The sequence below is a fragment of the Alligator sinensis genome, unplaced genomic scaffold (genome assembly GCF_000455745.1).
Source record: "Alligator sinensis unplaced genomic scaffold, ASM45574v1 scaffold684_1, whole genome shotgun sequence".
NCBI classification, from domain to species: Eukaryota; Metazoa; Chordata; order Crocodylia; family Alligatoridae; genus Alligator; species Alligator sinensis.
In genome coordinates this window covers 679,122-697,382 of record NW_005842681.1, presented here as the reverse complement: position 1 = coordinate 697,382, position 18,261 = coordinate 679,122, and the positions used below count along the sequence as shown (strand labels likewise).

The window sequence follows — 18,261 nt, the reverse complement described above, 5'->3', positions numbered from 1 at the left end:
GGTGATCCAGGCTGACCTGGACAGGCTCAGCAAGTGGGCGGACGAGAATCTGATGGTGTTCAACGCCGATAAATGCAAGGTTCTCAACCTTGGGAAGAAAACCCCGCAGCACCCTTATAGGCTCGGCAGTGCTATGTTGGCTAGCCCTATGCAAGAAAGAGACTTGGGGGTCATCATTGACCACAAGATGAATATGAGCCTGCAATGCGATGCTGCGGCTAGTAAAGCGACCAAAACCCTGGCTTGCGTCCATAGGGTTTTTGAACGAAGGGTTTTTGAACCCGAAAGCTTGCTTAATAACTATTCTCCAACCATTTGGGTTGGTCTAATAAAAGATATCAAATTCACCCAAGGAACCTTGTCTGCCTATATCCTTAGACCAACACGGCTACAACCTAAACCCCTGCACTATGTACAACACTGGTGAAGTCTGTCTTTACCCTGGTGTAAATGTGGAGTCAGCACATGGTGAACAACCCTCTACCAGTGTAAGTTGCTCCACTCTTGATTTGTGAAGTTGCCCCTTGGAAAATCAGGAGTTGTGAGTTACACTGGCATATTGACAGAGATGTGGATTTTCTGGAAAATTTTGAATCGGAACATTTTCTGGAAAATTTTCTAATACCCTAAATAGAGCGTGATCTGATTTAGCATGTTTATTTGACTTATATTTAGTAAAAAAAAACTTTAAAAGTGCCCCCATGTTAATTTTATGCCCCAATAGCCACAAGTATTTGAACTGAAATATTTGATTAGGAAAAAAATTAAAAATGTGGTTTAAATGTTATATTCAAACAAATTCAAAGCCTTATGTAGAAAGAAGTAGACTTTCTCAGATGATGTTGTTCCACCACTTTGTTGTATTAGCTTTCTGTATATGGCTTGTACTCTTTCAGGAAAGTTTCTACATGTTATTAAACGTTTCTTCATTCTTGCTGCGTTGTTAGCCTACTCCTGCCCACAGTACTTACAAGTACCAACTTTCTTCCCTCCTTCAGTGGCTTAAACTTCATTATAATGATGCCACACGCTATATTTTTTCTGATTAGGCATTATTATGACTACTTCAGACCAAAAGCAATAAAAAACTAACAGATCTTATGCAAACACTTCCAACTTCCCCAACTCAAGCAAAGAAATGAGACACTATTCTGTGAGTTTGCTGAAATCAAAGTGAAACAAATATTAATCAGTTTTACTTTTGGTTTTGCTTTCACTTGCAGATGAAATAAGAATTTTAGCTTTGGTTTTGATTTGACCTGCACAGCCAATTAGGTGAATTCATAACTTGATTTTTGGTTTGGATTATGATGTGTGTGTATTTAACCCTCCTGTTTACAAATCAGTAAAACATATATGTACTCTCTTGCATGCTTCATAGGGATAATCACCTGAAAAACATTAATTACAACTTTGAAACTGCCAAGCTTGCCTAATATTGGCATTCATGCATTAATTAATTCCTCGTTAATTAACGTTGTTAATAATTAATTTTTAGAAATGGAAAATTTCCCACAAAAAAATTAAGCACCAGAAAATTTGGAAAATTTTCCACCCCACATCCCTGCGTATCGATTGTCTGCAGAGCTAGCTATTTTCTCAATGCAGCAGGCTGTTCCTGGCTTCTCCATCACCAGTGGCTAAGGTGTTGCAGTAGCACCCACTACAAACAACTATTTCTAAGAAGTAGTCATCTATCTGCTCTGGACACCAGGGTGATTTAGGTTTGTGTGCAAGTTAATATCATGTGTCCACACCCTGTGCTTGGAAATATGCTTTAGAAATGGTGATAACTGTATCATTTAAATTGAGGCATTTACAGTTCTTTCAAAAGAGACTTCATGCACGGTCAAATCCACTGCATATATGAGTACATCCACTGATGTATTCTCTTCATAGTAAATTGTCTGATGGCTTCATTTCATGTTTTTTTTACATCCTAAAATTAGGGCACATGTTCTTTCTCTCTCATACCTTTACCTACTATTAGCGCTCTTTTTACTTTCAAAGCCAATGATATCTTTTACAGATAGCTGTTAAATAAGATGGTGACATTAAAAGAATAAATAATACAAACGCCTATAATAATAACTATCATTTCAGAAAAATGCTCTTCATTCATGATTAGGATGCTTGCGTTTTCAATAACTGGACCTTCTAGTAACTATTAGTTTAGCAATAGGTTCTGAATTCCCAATGTGCAAACACAAAACAGTTGGCAAAGTTGAAACAAGGTTTTTGTAGGGTATTCTCAATATAAGCTTTTTAAAGATATTTTGTTTTCCCAGGCCAGATCAAGCAGAAGTGTAACAGGACAGCCCTGCACCAGAGGAACCAGCAGCATATAACTTAGGGGTTGGTGCCAGCAGTGTGCCAGTTGGCAGCTTCTGGCTTTGTGGCCATCCCCACAAGTGGGCTGCTCTGGGTGCCACCTCTTAGTTAAGCCATGAAGATCAAGTTAGGCATCTAACTGACTTAGGCACTTCTGAGACTAGTCTTTCTACTCATAGGGAAGTAGGGCTGGAAGGGACCTCAGGAAGTCATCCAGTCTAGCTTCCTGACTAAATCATCCCAACTAAGTGTCTATCTAATGAAGATCTGCACTTACAGAATGGAAAATTCAGTCTCCTTCAAGTAACAGAATAATAATTTTCCACTGACAACTTATTTGAAAACTCTTCCTAAAATTGTACAAGGTATTTGGGGTTTGTTCTAGTGCAGGGATAGGTAACCCCTGGCGCGGATGCCAAAGTGTGGCATGCAAAGGCATTTTGCTTGGTACACATGCTTCTGGGCAGACATCAGGGACGGGACTGGGGCTGCACTGTTCCAAAAAGGATTGGGTCCCTTGTGGCTCCCCCGCCATCTGCCCCAATACACCAACATCTTACAGGTTGAGGCTGCAGGTGTTTTTGGCACACTGCCTGAAAAGATTGCCAACTCCTGTTCTAGTGACTCCTGCTCTACATTTAGGCTGCAAGGCTAAATTCTTTATAATAGAAAGACCCAACCATGCATACCCATTGTGCTAATAGTGAACTAGTGCTGAGAGCAGGAATTCATAAATCAAAACTCCTCTAGCAGTTGAGATGCCCGCTCTGTTCAGCTATGGAACTGTGGGTTTATAGGCAGTATTGTTGAAGACTAAGATAATAAAACATAAAGGATAATATACATGTAATTGGGAATGCGTATTTTGAGTAACTTACTATAGAAAAGTGTTTATCTAAGAATATAAACAACTCTATGTGGAGGTCTAGTACTCGTGTGGACTCCACATTGTAGAACAGTTATCATTCTTTAAGAAAGTTCAGCGTTTCTCTGCTGCTTAGCTGCTTAGGAATATATTATGCCATTCAACAGAAACCACTTAGAATGAATTAATGCTGACTTCGTGAAGGAACATCTTGAGAAGCTGGATACCTTCAAGTCAGCCGGCCCTGACAATCTTCACCCCAGGGTACTCAAGGAGCTGGCGAGCATCATAGCCCAGCCTCTAGCGCGGATCTTTGAAAACTCTTGGCACTCTGGTGTAGTGCCCGAAGACTGGAAGAAGGCCAATGTGGTGCCTATCTTCAAGAAAGGGAGGAAAGTGGATCCGGCTAACTATAGGCCCATCAGCCTGACTTCTATCCCGGGGAAGATCTTAGAAAAGTTTATTAAAGAGGCCATCCTTAATGGACTGGCCAACGCCAACATCTTAAGGGATAGCCAGCACGGGTTTGTTGCGGGTAGGTCTTGCTTGACCAATCTCATTTCCTTCTACGACCAGGTGACCTATCACCTGGACAAGGGAGAAGAGATTGATGTCATATATCTTGACTTCAAAAAAGCCTTCGATCTGGTGTCCCATGATCGCCTCTTGGAGAAACTGGCCAATTGTCGCCTTGGGTCCTCCACGATCCGCTGGCTGGAAAATTGGCTCCGGGGTCGGACCCAGAGGGTAGTAATCGATGGAAGTCACTCATCGTGGTGTCCTGTGACCAGTGGGGTCCCCCAAGGCTCTGTCCTTGGACCCATACTGTTCAACATCTTCATTAATGATGTGGACACTGGAGTCAGAAGCGATCAGAACTGGCCAAGTTCGCCGATGACACCAACCTCTGGGGCAAAGCATCCACACCAGAAGACAGGCAGGTTATCCAGGCTGACCTGGACAGGCTCAGCAAGTGGGCGGACGAGAATCTGATGGTGTTCAACGCCGATAAATGCAAGGTTCTCCACCTTGGGAAAAAAAACCCGCAGCATCCTTATAGGCTCGGCAGTGCTATGTTGGCTAGCACTATGGAAGAAAGAGACTTGGGGGTCATCATTGACCACAAGATAAACATGAGCCTGCAGTGCGATGCTGCGGCTAGTAAAGCGACCAAAACCCTGGCTTGCGTCCATAGATGCTTCTCAAGCAAATCCCGGGACGTCATTCTCCCCCTGTACTCGGCCTTAGTGAGGCCGCAGCTGGAGTACTGCATCCAGTTTTGGGCTCCACAATTCAAAAAGGATGTGGAGAAGCTTGAGAGAGTCCAGAGAAGAGCCACGCGCATGATCAGAGGTCAGGGAAGCAGACCCTACAATGACAGGCTGAGAGCCCTGGGGCTCTTTAGCCTGGAAAAGCGCAGGCTCAGGGGTGATCTGATGGCCACCTACAAGTTTATCAGAGGTGACCACCAGTATCTGGGGGAACGTTTGTTCACCAGCGCGCCCTAAGGGATGACGAGGTTGAATGGTCACAAACTACGACAAGATCGTTTCAGGCTGGACATAAGGAAGAAATTCTTTACTGTCCGAGCCCCCAAGGTCTGGAACAGCCTGCCACCGGAGGTTGTTCAAGCGCCTTCATTGAACACCTTCAAGATGAAACTGGATGCTTATCTTGCTGGGATCCTATGACCCCAGCTGACTTCCTGCCCTTTGGGCAGGGGGCTGGACTCAATGATCTTCCGAGGTCCCTTCCAGCCCTAATGTCTATGAAATCTATGAAATTAAGAGATGGGATCCAAAAAGTGCCAGTTTTTGTTCCTCTGCTAAAAGCTTTGACTTGGAGAAGAGGAGATGGTGCCATCAGGTATAAATTCTAGAGATTTTTGAGGAAGACAAAGGCACAAGGAAGAAATCCTATCTTTTCATTTGGCCCCAGAAACTCTAGTCAGAGAAATGTTTCATAAATCAATTGACAGGAAAGGTAGAATAAAGTTCAGCAGCTACATGGTCCATTAAGATTTTGGCACTTTAGGCTTTCTTAGCTTCCACTGGTGTAGAGACGGTGGTAATCTTTTAAGATTTCATAGTCTTCCTCAGTTTTCTCTTGCTGCATGCAGATAAAACCTCTTCTGCAGGCCGGGGGAGAGATGTTCCCTCCCAACCTTGGGTCTCTAAATGTGTACTTCCCCACTGGTGTTAACTTAATTTTTTTTTAAATAAATTAACCTTTATACCAGTGAGACAGATTACTTTGAAATGTATATTATAACATAACAAAATATTAAACTGAGATTTAAATAGTTTTCGTGGTTAATTATACAAACAAATACAACTTTTATTTTAATCACATTTAGCTGACTACTAATGGTTTCATTTAAACATATCTTAATAGGTTTTCTGAGTCATTTCAGATTTTAAGTTTAATACCTCTTTGAATCTTATACCCTGGGCGTATTTTCATAGAATCATGGAAAATTAGGGTTGGAAGGGGCCTTAGGAGGTCATCTGGTCCAACCCCTATTTTCTTTCATTCTAAATCATATAGTGGTTTAAATTCATTGTTTTAGGGGAAATGCTGTTTTGATATGCAGTATCTCAAAATATTGATCAGTGAGGCTAACAGGTATAGTTAAAGGTAGCATGAGCAGAGTGGTATCTACTTGTAATTGATAGGGCTGATATACAGAACTGCTTGACATAAAACCATAGCAGTCCTGAAATTATCTTGCAGTACTCTGTTCTTTTGTGATTCCTGTAGGAAATCTAGAAACTGAATCACTAAAACATTCTCACTCTTTTGTTCTTTTCTATTCATATTTTAGAAAAATGCATTCTGAATGAAGACCTCTGATTGATAAAATGAAGACCCAACAGCTCATGTTTTGAAGATGAGGATAATAATGACTGGGGAAGAAGCCAACAGTTTTATTTATAACTATGAATAAATTTTGATGCATCAAAATGAACAGTTTTTGAGAGAAAATTAACTGTGATTTTAAAAATGGGAGAAAGATCACGAAGTCTAGATTCTGAACATGAAAGAAAATCGGATGGTGACAAAAATAGTGACTCCTATTATTCAGATGAGGATAATGCATCTCATTCATCTGATCAGTCACCGATGTTAAGCTGTTCGTCTATGAGCCATGGGAAAAAAAATAACAAAATACACACTTCAAACTTGCCTTACCAAGGTAGGTAGATTACATAACACAGGGCTTTGAAACAGTCTTGCTAACATCAACACTAATTTAAATTTTTAGGCAAAGTAGAAAGCCTTCCACTAGAAGAAACTATAAATAAGATTCTTATAAATTATTTTATGTCTGTTAAATGGTTCATAATTTTACTTTGAGAACTGAAATTAACCTGGTTTCTGTTAAGCATTGGCAAGCCTATTGTGTTTTTTTTCTGACAAGAAATAGAAAAACAAGTCCTGTCCTTTAATTATATCAAGTCTTTAGGTCTGCTTATGCTCCCATTTTGTCATTCACTTTCTTAGATCTTAAATCCAGAAATGACTATTTATAACTTCTCTGACACACAACATCCCAAAGATCTCTCCTATGAATATCTGTATTGCAAGACTTTCCAGTATAGTTATCTGCAAATTAGATTTTTTTTCAATAGAATTGTAAATATTTGTCTAGAGTGATAATGTAGAATGCACAAAACATTTTAAAATAGTGGCGTTCCTTGATAGTGAGAAGGTAAATGTACTCTATATTTATCTCCTTCTTCCACACACACAACATTGGTAAACTGCTTTGTTGATTGGACTGAGAGAGGAAATAGAACATGTTCCCCATCAAGGAAGAAGCAAGAGAGTGGGTGTGTAGTTTGACTTGAGGAGGGGCTGTGTACCCTCTAGCTGGGATTTGTTCCCTTGAACTGAGCCATTGTACATACTTTCTGGTAACATTAAAGGATATCTTTTAGACCAGGGGTGAGTAATTATTTGGACTGGAGAGCAACTTATCAAGTTTTGGTGAGCTGTTGCAGGCTGGTGGGGGGTGGTACTGACCCCAGCTTGGTGGGAGGGGGAGGAGCTGACCTGACCCAGTGGGGTTCTGACTTGGGGGGAAGAGCAACCTATCCAGGCCCATTTGCCCAGCACTGCTGGGGGCACCGGACAAAGTGTGTAGGCGGGGTCTCAATGGAGACCAGGTGGGACCCCCATGGGCGGTGCATGCTTGGCTGGATGGATGACAGCTGTGGGGAGGCTCAAGATCACAAGGTGGTAACAGCGCAGAGTCATGGCCCAGAGCAGAGCTGCAGTCCACTCCACACCTCCTTGCTACAGGAGCCAGTTTCACAGTCAGGGACATTCAGGAAGCAGATCATGGCTCTGCCCTGAGCCCTGTCCCTGTGCTGCTGTCACTGCCCCACGATCCCAGACTCGCGTGCTTGTCCTGTTCCCGGCTACCATTCCCTGCCTGTGGCCCCATCCCATCCACCCGGCTGAGTATGCCCTGCCCACAGGGGTCCAGGTCCAGTCTGCAAGGAGACAGATGCAGCCCGCAGGCTGTATTTTGCCTACCCCTATTTTAGACCATCAGAAGTTATGGGAATGATTTCGGAAGAATCACTCAATGAAATTCTGTAGCTTATGTTGCACAAAAGGTATGACTAAAAGCTCTAGCCTTAAAGTCTGTGGAATGCCAGTGGCTTATGTCCTCAGGCTCTTTTCTCTGTTGGCCTTTGTAGAGTTGGCATAGTGCTCAGCGTGTGTGTGGCTGACATCCCTTAACACAACTAGGTCTCCAGGAAACAAACTTCCCATGGTTCTGTTGCAATAAGTTATGGAAGAAAGAGCAGTTCTTAGTTTTGGACATGTCATCCCAAATGAAGCTGTTTACATGATGGCATATCATCATGTCTAGTGGTTTTTAGAATTTATGGCAATAATTATGTTCCATTGCCAGAGTTATATGGATGGTCTGAAGTACAAAACACATGAGAATTCTCTATCTTCTCCCTGATAGGGATTACTTCAAAAGAACTGAAAAACAAAATCTGGGTTCATACTTTCATCTTAATCCATAGAAGCACAGGCACTGAATCCTGTAAGAGAGCTGGTTTTTCACTCTTTCATACCTGAATTTAACATGCCAAATGATCCTTATATGAAAAAGAACAGAGTATTGTATATGACCCAAGCTAGAAAAAAATTGAGCCGCAGACAGAAATGGTATTGGATGACCATAAGTTCAAAATCCTTAAGGGAAGATGTAAGTAAAAAATCTCAGTGCAGTTGTTCTGCCATGGGATGCACTCTGCAGGCAGATATAGTAAGTGTCATTGGGGAATAGAGGTTTGTCTCTGCATTAAAAGTTTGTCCAAGTCCTGTTTTGCCTGTAATACATAGGAGGTACTTAAGCCCCCTAGTGCATGCCAACTCCACCTTGTTCAGATCCTCAGAAAACACTGTTTTGTCAATTTGTGTAACATATCTTCATCTTCACTTTTGGAAAAAAAATATTGAGGAGGCGGACTCTGTATTAATGGTTTAATTCTAGTAAGGTGAAAGTGGATCACTTGGATGCCTTAGAAATTAAATAGAATTTGGACCTTTGTGTCCATCTTGAGTAAGATTATATTCAAAATGTTTTGAGATCTATGTCTTTTGGCACTCAAGTTAGGACACTGTGTGGGAAATAAATAATTTGTGACGCCTATTAACTCGTTCAGTTTTGTTCCTAACTATATTAGTATCACTTTCTTGTCTTGCAATCAAGTACAACAGTTAGCATCCAACAGTACTCCATAAGGTCAGTTGAATTTGTCTCATAGAATTGCAGCAGGCCTAATATAAATCTAGCCCAAGTTCTGGTGATTGCTACCATTTTAAAGGTACCTGGAAATTGCTGAGAGCCTGGAAATTGCAGAGATCATAACACTATTACAAAAACATTCTGTTATAAAATCAGAAAGACTTAGTGTTCATTATTGTACCTGCATTATTTCTGGTTTTATTATTACAGCTGATTACTTTATAATGATTTCATTTTGAGGCTGCACACAGCATAATTTGCAGTATATCATAAACACAAATCTTGTAGCTATAAAAATGAAAAACCTTTTTGTGTGGTTGTTTGGGTTTTTTTGTTTGTTTCTTTTTTCCTAAAGAAATTCATAATGCAGTTGTAATAATCCTATCAGGAGAAAAGGGTTTTCTTTCAAAGATGGTTCTTAAGTAAAATAGCAGCAGGCTTTTTTGAGGTTCTTACAGTAAAATGCTTTCTTGTTTTTATTTCTTAGCCTCTAAGAAATTGGGCCCCAAATATGCACCAAGCAAAAGAGGGACACGGTGGGGCTTTCGGTCCCAGAGTCTCAATAGGGATTCTCCTGCAAAAGATGTAGATCTCGTTACCAAAAGGGTTCTCTCTGCCAGGCTGCTGAAAATCAATGAGCTTCGAAATGAACTCGCTGAACTCCATATCAAACTAGATGAGCTGCAGAAAGAAAACAGGGCACTGAAGAGGCTTCAGTATCGGCAGGAAAAAGCCTTGAATAAGTTTGAAGATACAGAAAATGAAATCTCTCAGCTCCTTGCTCGACATAACAATGAGGTTAGAATATTAAGGGAGCGCTTAAGAAAATCTCAAGAGAGAGAGCGCACCACTGAAAGGAGACTGAAAGATTCAGAGGATGAATTGTACAGGACAAAAAATTCTCTGCAAAAACTCAAAAAGCTTTCTGAAGATAAACACCTTGTTGAAAGAGATGAATTGGCAAAGAAACTAGCCTTGGCAGAGAACAAACTGGAAGACAATGAGAGGAGAATTAAGGTGAGATGACTTTTCCTTTATTTAATTACCTTTTCTGATATTCATCAGAATTTTAGTAGAGATGTTTCTCTCCAGCATGAGGTTCATACATTACATTATAAAGTTACATTTTCTCTTTTATGGCTATAAAGTGAATGGAAAATAATTCCTATTGCAGATGAATAGCACCAGGTAAACTGTTTGTATGATGATCGTGTATGGTCATGTACAATAAATGCCATACTCCACTTATATACAGTGTCAGTTACTTGTGTGTTATATTATAAATATTGAAAATATATACTTGTCATTTTTAAACTCGGTAATATACCTTGCCAGAAATCCATGCCGCTAATGTAATTTTCTTTACTTTCTGCTGTTTGAGAAATGTGTATTAAAGAAGAATCTTCAAAAATTTTATAGGATGACAATATGCTGAATCTCTATAAAATACATTATTCGTCTTTTGAAAATTGTTTAAGCCAGTGCAATTCATTTTGCATATGTCCCATACAGCCTGGTGTTCAGGTCAGCATACAAAAAATTAGCTTTATTTTGTTCAAATGAACTCCATGCTCTTAAACCATGAACTCATGCTCTTAAAGCACACCACCTGTAGGAATTTCTTTTAGGAATATTGTGCTTGGTGTTAACATCTTATTCAGCAAAAAAGTTTACACATGTGTGAAATAGGATCATTATTCATTTATCCAGCCCTACTTTTCTGTAATCTACATGAGGTCATCTTGTCCAGCCCCCTACCCAAGGCAGGATTGTCCCTGACTGAACTATCCCAGCCAAATGTCTGTCAAAACTGCTTTTGAGAACTTCCAAGGATGGATATTCCACAATTTCTGTAGGTAGCTTGTTCCAGTGCCTGACTACCTTCAGGCCTGTGGAAAATGTCACACTGAAACCATGAACAACCAGTTAATTCTGTCTTTAAAGTATAATCCAGCCATGCATTCAGATGATTAATGGCACAAAAAACAGGAAACCAGCCACAAAGTTATGTACATTAATATACATAACTTGGGAGCACTCTGTGGCTTGAGCCCTGGAGTGCTCCCAATCAGCTGATGATCAGGAGACTGGGAGCATTAAAGAACCCTAGTTCTTTTCAGCCTTTCCTCAAAGGCCTACTTCCCAGGTCCCTAATCATTTCTGTTGCACTTTGCTGGACTGTCTCCAGTCTGCCCACCTCGTTCTTGAAATGTGGAGCCCAAAACTAGATACAGTACTCTAGTCAAAGCCACACCAGTGCTGAAACAGAGTGAAGCAAACACTTCCCTTGATTTACCAGTGACACTTCTGTTTTTACAACCCAATATACTGTTGGCCTTTTGTGCAACAAAGATACACTGTTGGCTCATACCGACTGCAAACCCCAGACCCTCCTCTGTAGTACTGCCACCTAGCCACTTATTTCCCAGGCCATATTTGTGCATGCAGTTAATCCATCCCAAGTACAGAACTTTGCACTCGCTGTTGTTGAATTTCATCAGATTGATTATGGACCATTTTCCTAATCTATCCAGGTCTTTCTGGGTCCTAGCCCTGCCCTTCAGAGTGTCTGCCACTTCATCCAACTTGGTGTCATCTGCAAATTTAAGTGTGCACTCAGTCCCATCATCCAAATCATTAATGAAAAATAAAGTCCATTCAGTTAAAACTATGTTATTACCTCTGTAACCTTAATTCCCACTAATATCACTCATAAGACCCCTAACAATTTTATATTACACTCCTATTTGATTGTTAAGATGGAGTTAAAGTTGAACAACTGTATCAGTAACATAAAGTAATTGGAGATGGTATAATTATTTAAAATAGCTCTGGATTGCCTATCCTTATAATTTTTGTAAAGTTAAGCTTAAATGAAATACCAACATGTCAAGATATGGAAATGAACAGTTTGGGCACCCATGCAGTTCTTGGTTCTGTTTTATCCTGTCATGTGATAACCATACATTTATAGAAATCATAGGGAAGTAGGGCGGGAAGGGACCTCCAGAGTGCATCTAGTCCAACCTCATCTGAGGCAGGATCATCCCCCTTCAAACAATCTTATACAAATCTGTTGTCTAACCTATTAGCAAAACTACATAGTCAAGCCTGACCAGGGTGGATAAAAATCGATGATTTTTTTTTTAATTGGACTTTTTAAAAATCATCAATAAAATACTAAATTTCTCTCTCTTTTTAAAAAATAACATATGCAAGTAAATCTCATCACAAACATGCTAAACCTACGCTTACAATCCCATAAAAATGAATTTAATGGCTTTGTCTCTCACACATACACACATTGAGTTACCTACCAGTCAATCATGGGCATTCATTTCAGTTTTTCATCTCATGAAAATGGCTCTAGTCTATCTGTCCAGCCTAACTACCAGGTCTTGCTTCTTGAAAGTTCTGGGCTTTCAGTTTCTGTTTCTCAGCGGACTAAAGTTATATATACAAAGACACAGGCTCGATAGGATTGTTGTTTTTCTGTGCTTATGTGGTAGTGGAGCTGGGCCAAGCAAGATGGAGGAGTTAGTTAAGAGGCTTAAAGACAGAGAGACAATATCGGAAAGGATGGAGGCAGAGTAGAAAAGAACAGTGGAGCGGACTGGAAAGAAAAAGACATTGTTCAGTAGTACACTGTTCCATTTGAGTTTGCGTTTTGATGGAATGGTGTTTCGTTTCGAATTTCGTTTCAATTCAGAATCGCTGTTCCGTTTTGTTTCATCAAAACAGTTTCATTGTTTCAATGCTGTTTCAACGTTTTGCCCATAGGCTATAATGGAGAATCTCAAAACAGTCTATAACTTTGTCATTTTGGGCCTGATTTGGATGAAACTTGCAGGAATGGTAGCCCTGTCTGAGGGCATGAAGCCTGCCAGGTTTCAAGGAGATAAGTGCAGAGGTTTCAGGGAAACTGCACCTGAAGCTGCAGACAAGCAAAACTCGTGACATGGGTGACACTGTGTGTGTTAAGGCGCAGCAGGGTGAAAGCTGCAGGCATGCAAGTCTCTGCTGAGGCCACAAAGCCTGCCAGCTGTCAAGGAGAAAGGTGCAGGGACTTCTGGGTTCTGGGACCCTGCACCTCTGGCTGCTGACAGGCAAAACTTGTGACATGGGTGCTTGTACAACTGCCTGTGTCTGTCTTGGGGCACAGGGGGGTGAAAACTGCCTGCCTGCTAGGCCCTGCTGCAGCCACAAAGCCTGCCAGCTGTCAAGGAGATAGGTGAAGAGGGAGTCTGGGTTCTGGGGCCCTGCACCTCTAGCTGCTGACAGGCAAAACTGAAACACACAGCTCAGTAACTCTAATCTCAACAGGAACAGGAAGGTACTGCACATGTAGTGTGTGATTGGATAAAGTCTTTGTGATTAATTCTAGCAATATGCAAAAACATGCAACACAAGGCCAGAACGTGGTAGCTGAAACGGCTTGGCATTGCCTTCTCCAAGTCTTCCCTCAGCACTTGAGCAAGGCATGACTGGGTACCAGCAAAAGCTCTATGTGGCTGTCCTCAAGGTTAATATCAGGATTTAACTTGCTGTAGATAAAAAAGTGAAATGGGCTGTGCATTGCAGTAGCAGTAGACTCCAGATTTGAAAGTAAAATACTGAAATATTATTTTAAGTTTGATTGCAATGACCTTGTTTTTCAAATTTTACTATGGTTTTTCTATTATATGAATGGCAGGATCTGGAGAAAAACTTGGAGCTGAGTAATGGCAGTTTCCAGCGACAGTTACACACTGAGAAAAAAAAGGTACACGAGGCCCAAGAAGAAAACAGAGTACTCCTGGAAGAGCTTCGGCAATTAAATCAGAAGCTAAAGGTAAAAATCACGTGGAACTGAATTGTAACTACCTCAAGACATTTTTATGTACAGGAATACTTTAAGGTAAACTTGAAATCTGTTAATAGTGCCTTACAACATGAATGTCAGATATTTGGCACATCTGTTCTTTTTCATTATTATTTACTGTTAACATTAAGTAAAAAAAAAAAAAGCAGTGTGTCAAGTACACAGTCAGAAATGATTACTGAATCAGTCATTAGGGGTTTGATTTGTTAAATTACATCTGTGCATGTATGCAGTTTACATTTATTCAGTTTATGTGTCTAATCTGTGCAGTTAATTTGCAAATAAATTAATTACATGTAGAAACACAGTCTGCTTGTACAGTTGCTTATTTTGCATGAGCAATTACTTTCTTATGTTAGACATGCGTTTTCCACACTTAGGCTCTGAAAATGATTGTTTTAAAAATCACAAAGCAACACATGGTTTAATTCTGTTTTAATAAGTTCTGCTGTTAAAAGAAATGGAACATTTTCATTTGGGCCAAAATATATTATAAAAATAAGGTAAAAAAATGCTCAGCTGAGTTCCACTGGAAGCAGTTGTTTTTAAACAACTAAATACCATGCAAAATATAAAAGTGACACTAGCTTTGTTATTGTTAGCCCAATTTGTAAGAAATACCAAGTGGCTAGTGTCTTGGAAAGTAACTTAGATTTTTGAAGCTTTCATTTTAATTAATTTAAAGTGGCACTATTAATAAAACCAAAAAAAAGTTCTAATTGACCAGTTTTTAAAGCAGTGGAAGCCAACCTTTTTTCCAGGCATGGCACAACTCTCATATAGCTCCACACCCCCACGTAGTGCCACTCCTGTCCTCTTCTCCTGCCCAGTCTGCTGCTCTGCTTTCTGCTTCCTGCCCTATCTGCCGCTGTCCCCTCTCTGATTTGCCATCTGCCACACACAGAGACTGCCTATGACCATTTATGACACATATGCCACAGGTTACCATCCCTGCTTTTAAAGAATAGCAGGATACTTTTGAAAATACTTCTATAATCAACTGAGTTCCAAAATGAATTCAAGATTATATATTAACAGACATTTAATATTAATATTCCAGTATTGAACAATATTCATTTTTATATTGTTTGGTCAGTATCCCTGAGAAGAATTTATCGCTGCATTATAAATAGGTTGATGGCAAAAGAAGGCATTTTTTGCTTTTACCTTACTTAAGAGGTGTTTTTGTGACCCTGATCTCACAAGGTAGTTAAGTATCAAGGAAAGAGGCACTGCTTACATACTGAAAGTTAGGTATTTAAGTACCTTTCTGTAATGGTGCTTGTACTAGCTGTTTCCCTCTCCTGTCATATTTTCTTTCTCACTAATACAGACAGAGCCAGTTCTGATAATAGTACAAATATGTATTGGAATGGGTCCCAAGTCTCAGGGTATCCCCATGACCTAGTGTAAATATTTTTTACTTTAATACTATCCATAAAATTGACATGAGCTGCTTGTATATGCATATTTAGGCTAATTAAACTATAAAGGCTGGTATGAAACTTTACTTTCAGTTTTATCTTGGTTGTCTACAGAAATGCAGTACAACATTTTTGTGTGTTTTGGCAGCTGACTGTTTTTGAAAGGGGGAAATCTGTGCACTATAATTGTGGTAGGCATGCAGTTATAGAAGGCAGGGTAACAGTCTCCATGTAGTTACAGAGTCAAGATTGCATTCTCTTTAAAAAGAATGCTTAGTAATCAGTGACCATATCCAGTGTCCACTGAAGAATGAATTTATTCCTTTAACGTACGTATTTGCGTAGCCTTTTCACAGTTTACCTTGTCAGCTATTAAATAAAACATTACTTATTCAACTTTGCTGTCTCTACCTCATTAATTTTCAGGAAAAGGAAAGAGAACTAGAAGCAAAAAACATATATGCTAATCGTATGCTGAAGCCATCACCCAAAAAAGACACAGATGTTACACACAGAAAAAAAGGATGTAAGTAGAAAATTTAACATTTATTTTCAAAACACCCTATTGCATTGTTCAAGCTATTCAGGATGTTTAGGTCTTCACACTACTTAAATTATAGCACTAGTTGCAAAATACTGAGTGTATCTATTTGGTTCTTTGCTTTTCTAAAGTAGTCTAACAAAGTCACCATATTTCCACTACGAAATGCTCAGGCTTTCAGCTCTTAAACCATCAACCCAACCCCATACCAAGGTCTCGTGAAAAAAGAACAGTTTTGTTTAGTAATAGTTTCTTATTAAATTGAACAAGTTGTCAAGTTGGCATCTTTTTTGCAGCTAGGAGTGCTAGTGATATGCACCTGCATGCTTCCACGTCATTCTCTGAACCTGAGGGTTTATCTGATTTCAGTTATTTATACTCTGGAATTTAATTATTAATTGAAAATGCACATGTAGTTCATGTGACCAAAGTAACCCTCCAAATATTATCTGGGCTGGTGGGATCTTCCAGAAACCGCAGACTGAAACGGTACTACATATAGAGCCAGACCCTTCTCACTGAATTAACAGGATTACTCACCAAGGAAAGCAGGATTTTTTGTGGCTATTTTAAGCAGTTTTTCATTCGAGCATTAACAGTTTAACTGCTGATAATTTTAATAGAAACAACGTACTATTTTATGTTTTCAGTTTAGTTAGATACATTGGTAGTTCCGTAAGGACTAGATTTGCAAGTTTTAAAGATTCAAATGATTGTGTATTCTCTAATATTTAAGTTTCTCATTTTGCTCTTCTAGAAGGAGGATCTGAAAGGGGGGGAAATAGAGGAGATCTCTAGGCTGATTGAAGGGCAGATGTTTCTAAGGGTTTGGGGTTTTTTAAGATAACTTAGTAGATAAAATTATTTACTACCCAGCTTTATTTTTCTTACTTGAGGATTTGCTTTATTAGAAATTTCTTCATATATTTTCCAGAATCTGGGGGAATCTCCATAGAATTTGGCAGCATATTTCATAACCATTTGATTAGTTCTGATTTCATCAATTACACTCAGTCATTGATTTCACCAATTACAATTGCTAAGATAGAAAAATATTATTTAAAAAAAAATATCGGACCCACTTTATTTAGGAATATTTGAAATGGAAAAAAAATTGAATTAATTTGCTCTGATTTTGTTTATGTTCACTATAGCTGGCAGCCAAAGCACCAAAAAAGGAGCACGGACTACAAAAGGAGTACAGACTAGTGGCTACTGCTCACCAATAGAATTTCCTCCACCACCGGAATGTGCTTTGGATGATGCAGCGTATCAGAGAGAAGAGGAGATGCTTCTCGGAATAGTGAGTTTTCCAATAATCAGAAAGGGCTCATTCCAAATAATTCAGCTATCAAGCTAAACTTTTTGCGTTCAATTTACATGTTTAGAAAACCTATCCTAATCTCTTAGGAAAACTATCAAACTATCAAATTCTCGTTTGATGTGCCCCCATTCAGGCTTGATGTTTCACTCTCTCCAGTGGACTATCATCAGCTTGGATTATTTCTTTCCTACCATTATCTTTCTGTGTAGTTTTAAACTGGTATCAGATTGTTCTGGTTTCATTCTATCTATCTATCTATATATATATCTATATATATATATATATATATTTTCAGCATTCCATTGTAAAGCAATGTTAGCTGCTTTCTTCAGTATTTCTTGAGCCTTTATTAACATTTCTTTTTAACTGCCAGCTTTCTTCCACAATCACGGACTTCAGTAATTCCTCCCAGCTCCCTGTGTAAACCCTGAGATAAATTTGCTTTATCTTTCTCCTGGGTGTATTTTTTTTTGTGCCTATTACTTCTTTCAAAGTATCTCACTGATTTTAATTCTTTTGAGATATAAGGCTAAAATTGAAGCGAGCTGCAAGTGGTAGTAGGCACACACCCTTAAATTAACTTACACTTGTATTGTATAAACATTTTGAAAGGGTATGCATGATATAATTGTCACAACCCAATTAACTTGTGCCCATGCCACTGAGCAAGAGATACCATTCAAATCATCTTCATTTGACTATTAAGGGTTAAAAGACTTCCCTGCCAAGAAATTCCTTGAAACAAAACGCTGGTGGTGTACTACAGATAATTGGTCAGCTGAAATAAAATGCTGGGGGAAACTATATATAATTGGTCAAAGATAAACGTAAGCTCCTCACACATAACACACACGTAACAGGTAGAAAAACCTAACCCACTACCTTGTAACTTGAGGAGACAAAGAGATGCCACCTGCCAAAAATTAAAGATTCCATATAACAGTTTACGATTGGATATCTCTGTCAAACACCTCTGCCTATAAATAGTTTAACGGTTTCCGCCCAAGGCGGAGAGCTCTGGGGATTTCACAGGAAACACCTGTGCTTGTCACCAGAGAATTGGGAAATTGATCAATTCCTAATCAATCGCCCCGTCAGCGTAAAATATTGACGTAAAAAGTCTTGCAAGCGCGACCGTC

At 39.4% G+C, this 18,261-nt stretch overlaps 1 protein-coding gene across 2 annotated transcripts in view; it reads left to right on the top strand.

The window, feature by feature from the left end:
• The window catches only part of LCA5 (LCA5, lebercilin), a 37,769-nt gene that overhangs the window by 6,339 nt on the left and 13,169 nt on the right, over positions 1-18,261 (top strand). For both annotated transcript variants that reach the window (XM_025215875.1, XM_006033936.3), the window contains 5 exons: positions 6,021-6,392; positions 9,460-9,989; positions 13,666-13,803; positions 15,684-15,783; positions 16,953-17,101. In XM_025215875.1, coding sequence (XP_025071660.1) covers positions 6,200-6,392; positions 9,460-9,989; positions 13,666-13,803; positions 15,684-15,783; positions 16,953-17,101 — 1,110 coding nt within the window. In that variant the 5' untranslated portion in view covers positions 6,021-6,199. The remainder of the gene's footprint in view (positions 1-6,020; positions 6,393-9,459; positions 9,990-13,665; positions 13,804-15,683; positions 15,784-16,952; positions 17,102-18,261) is intronic.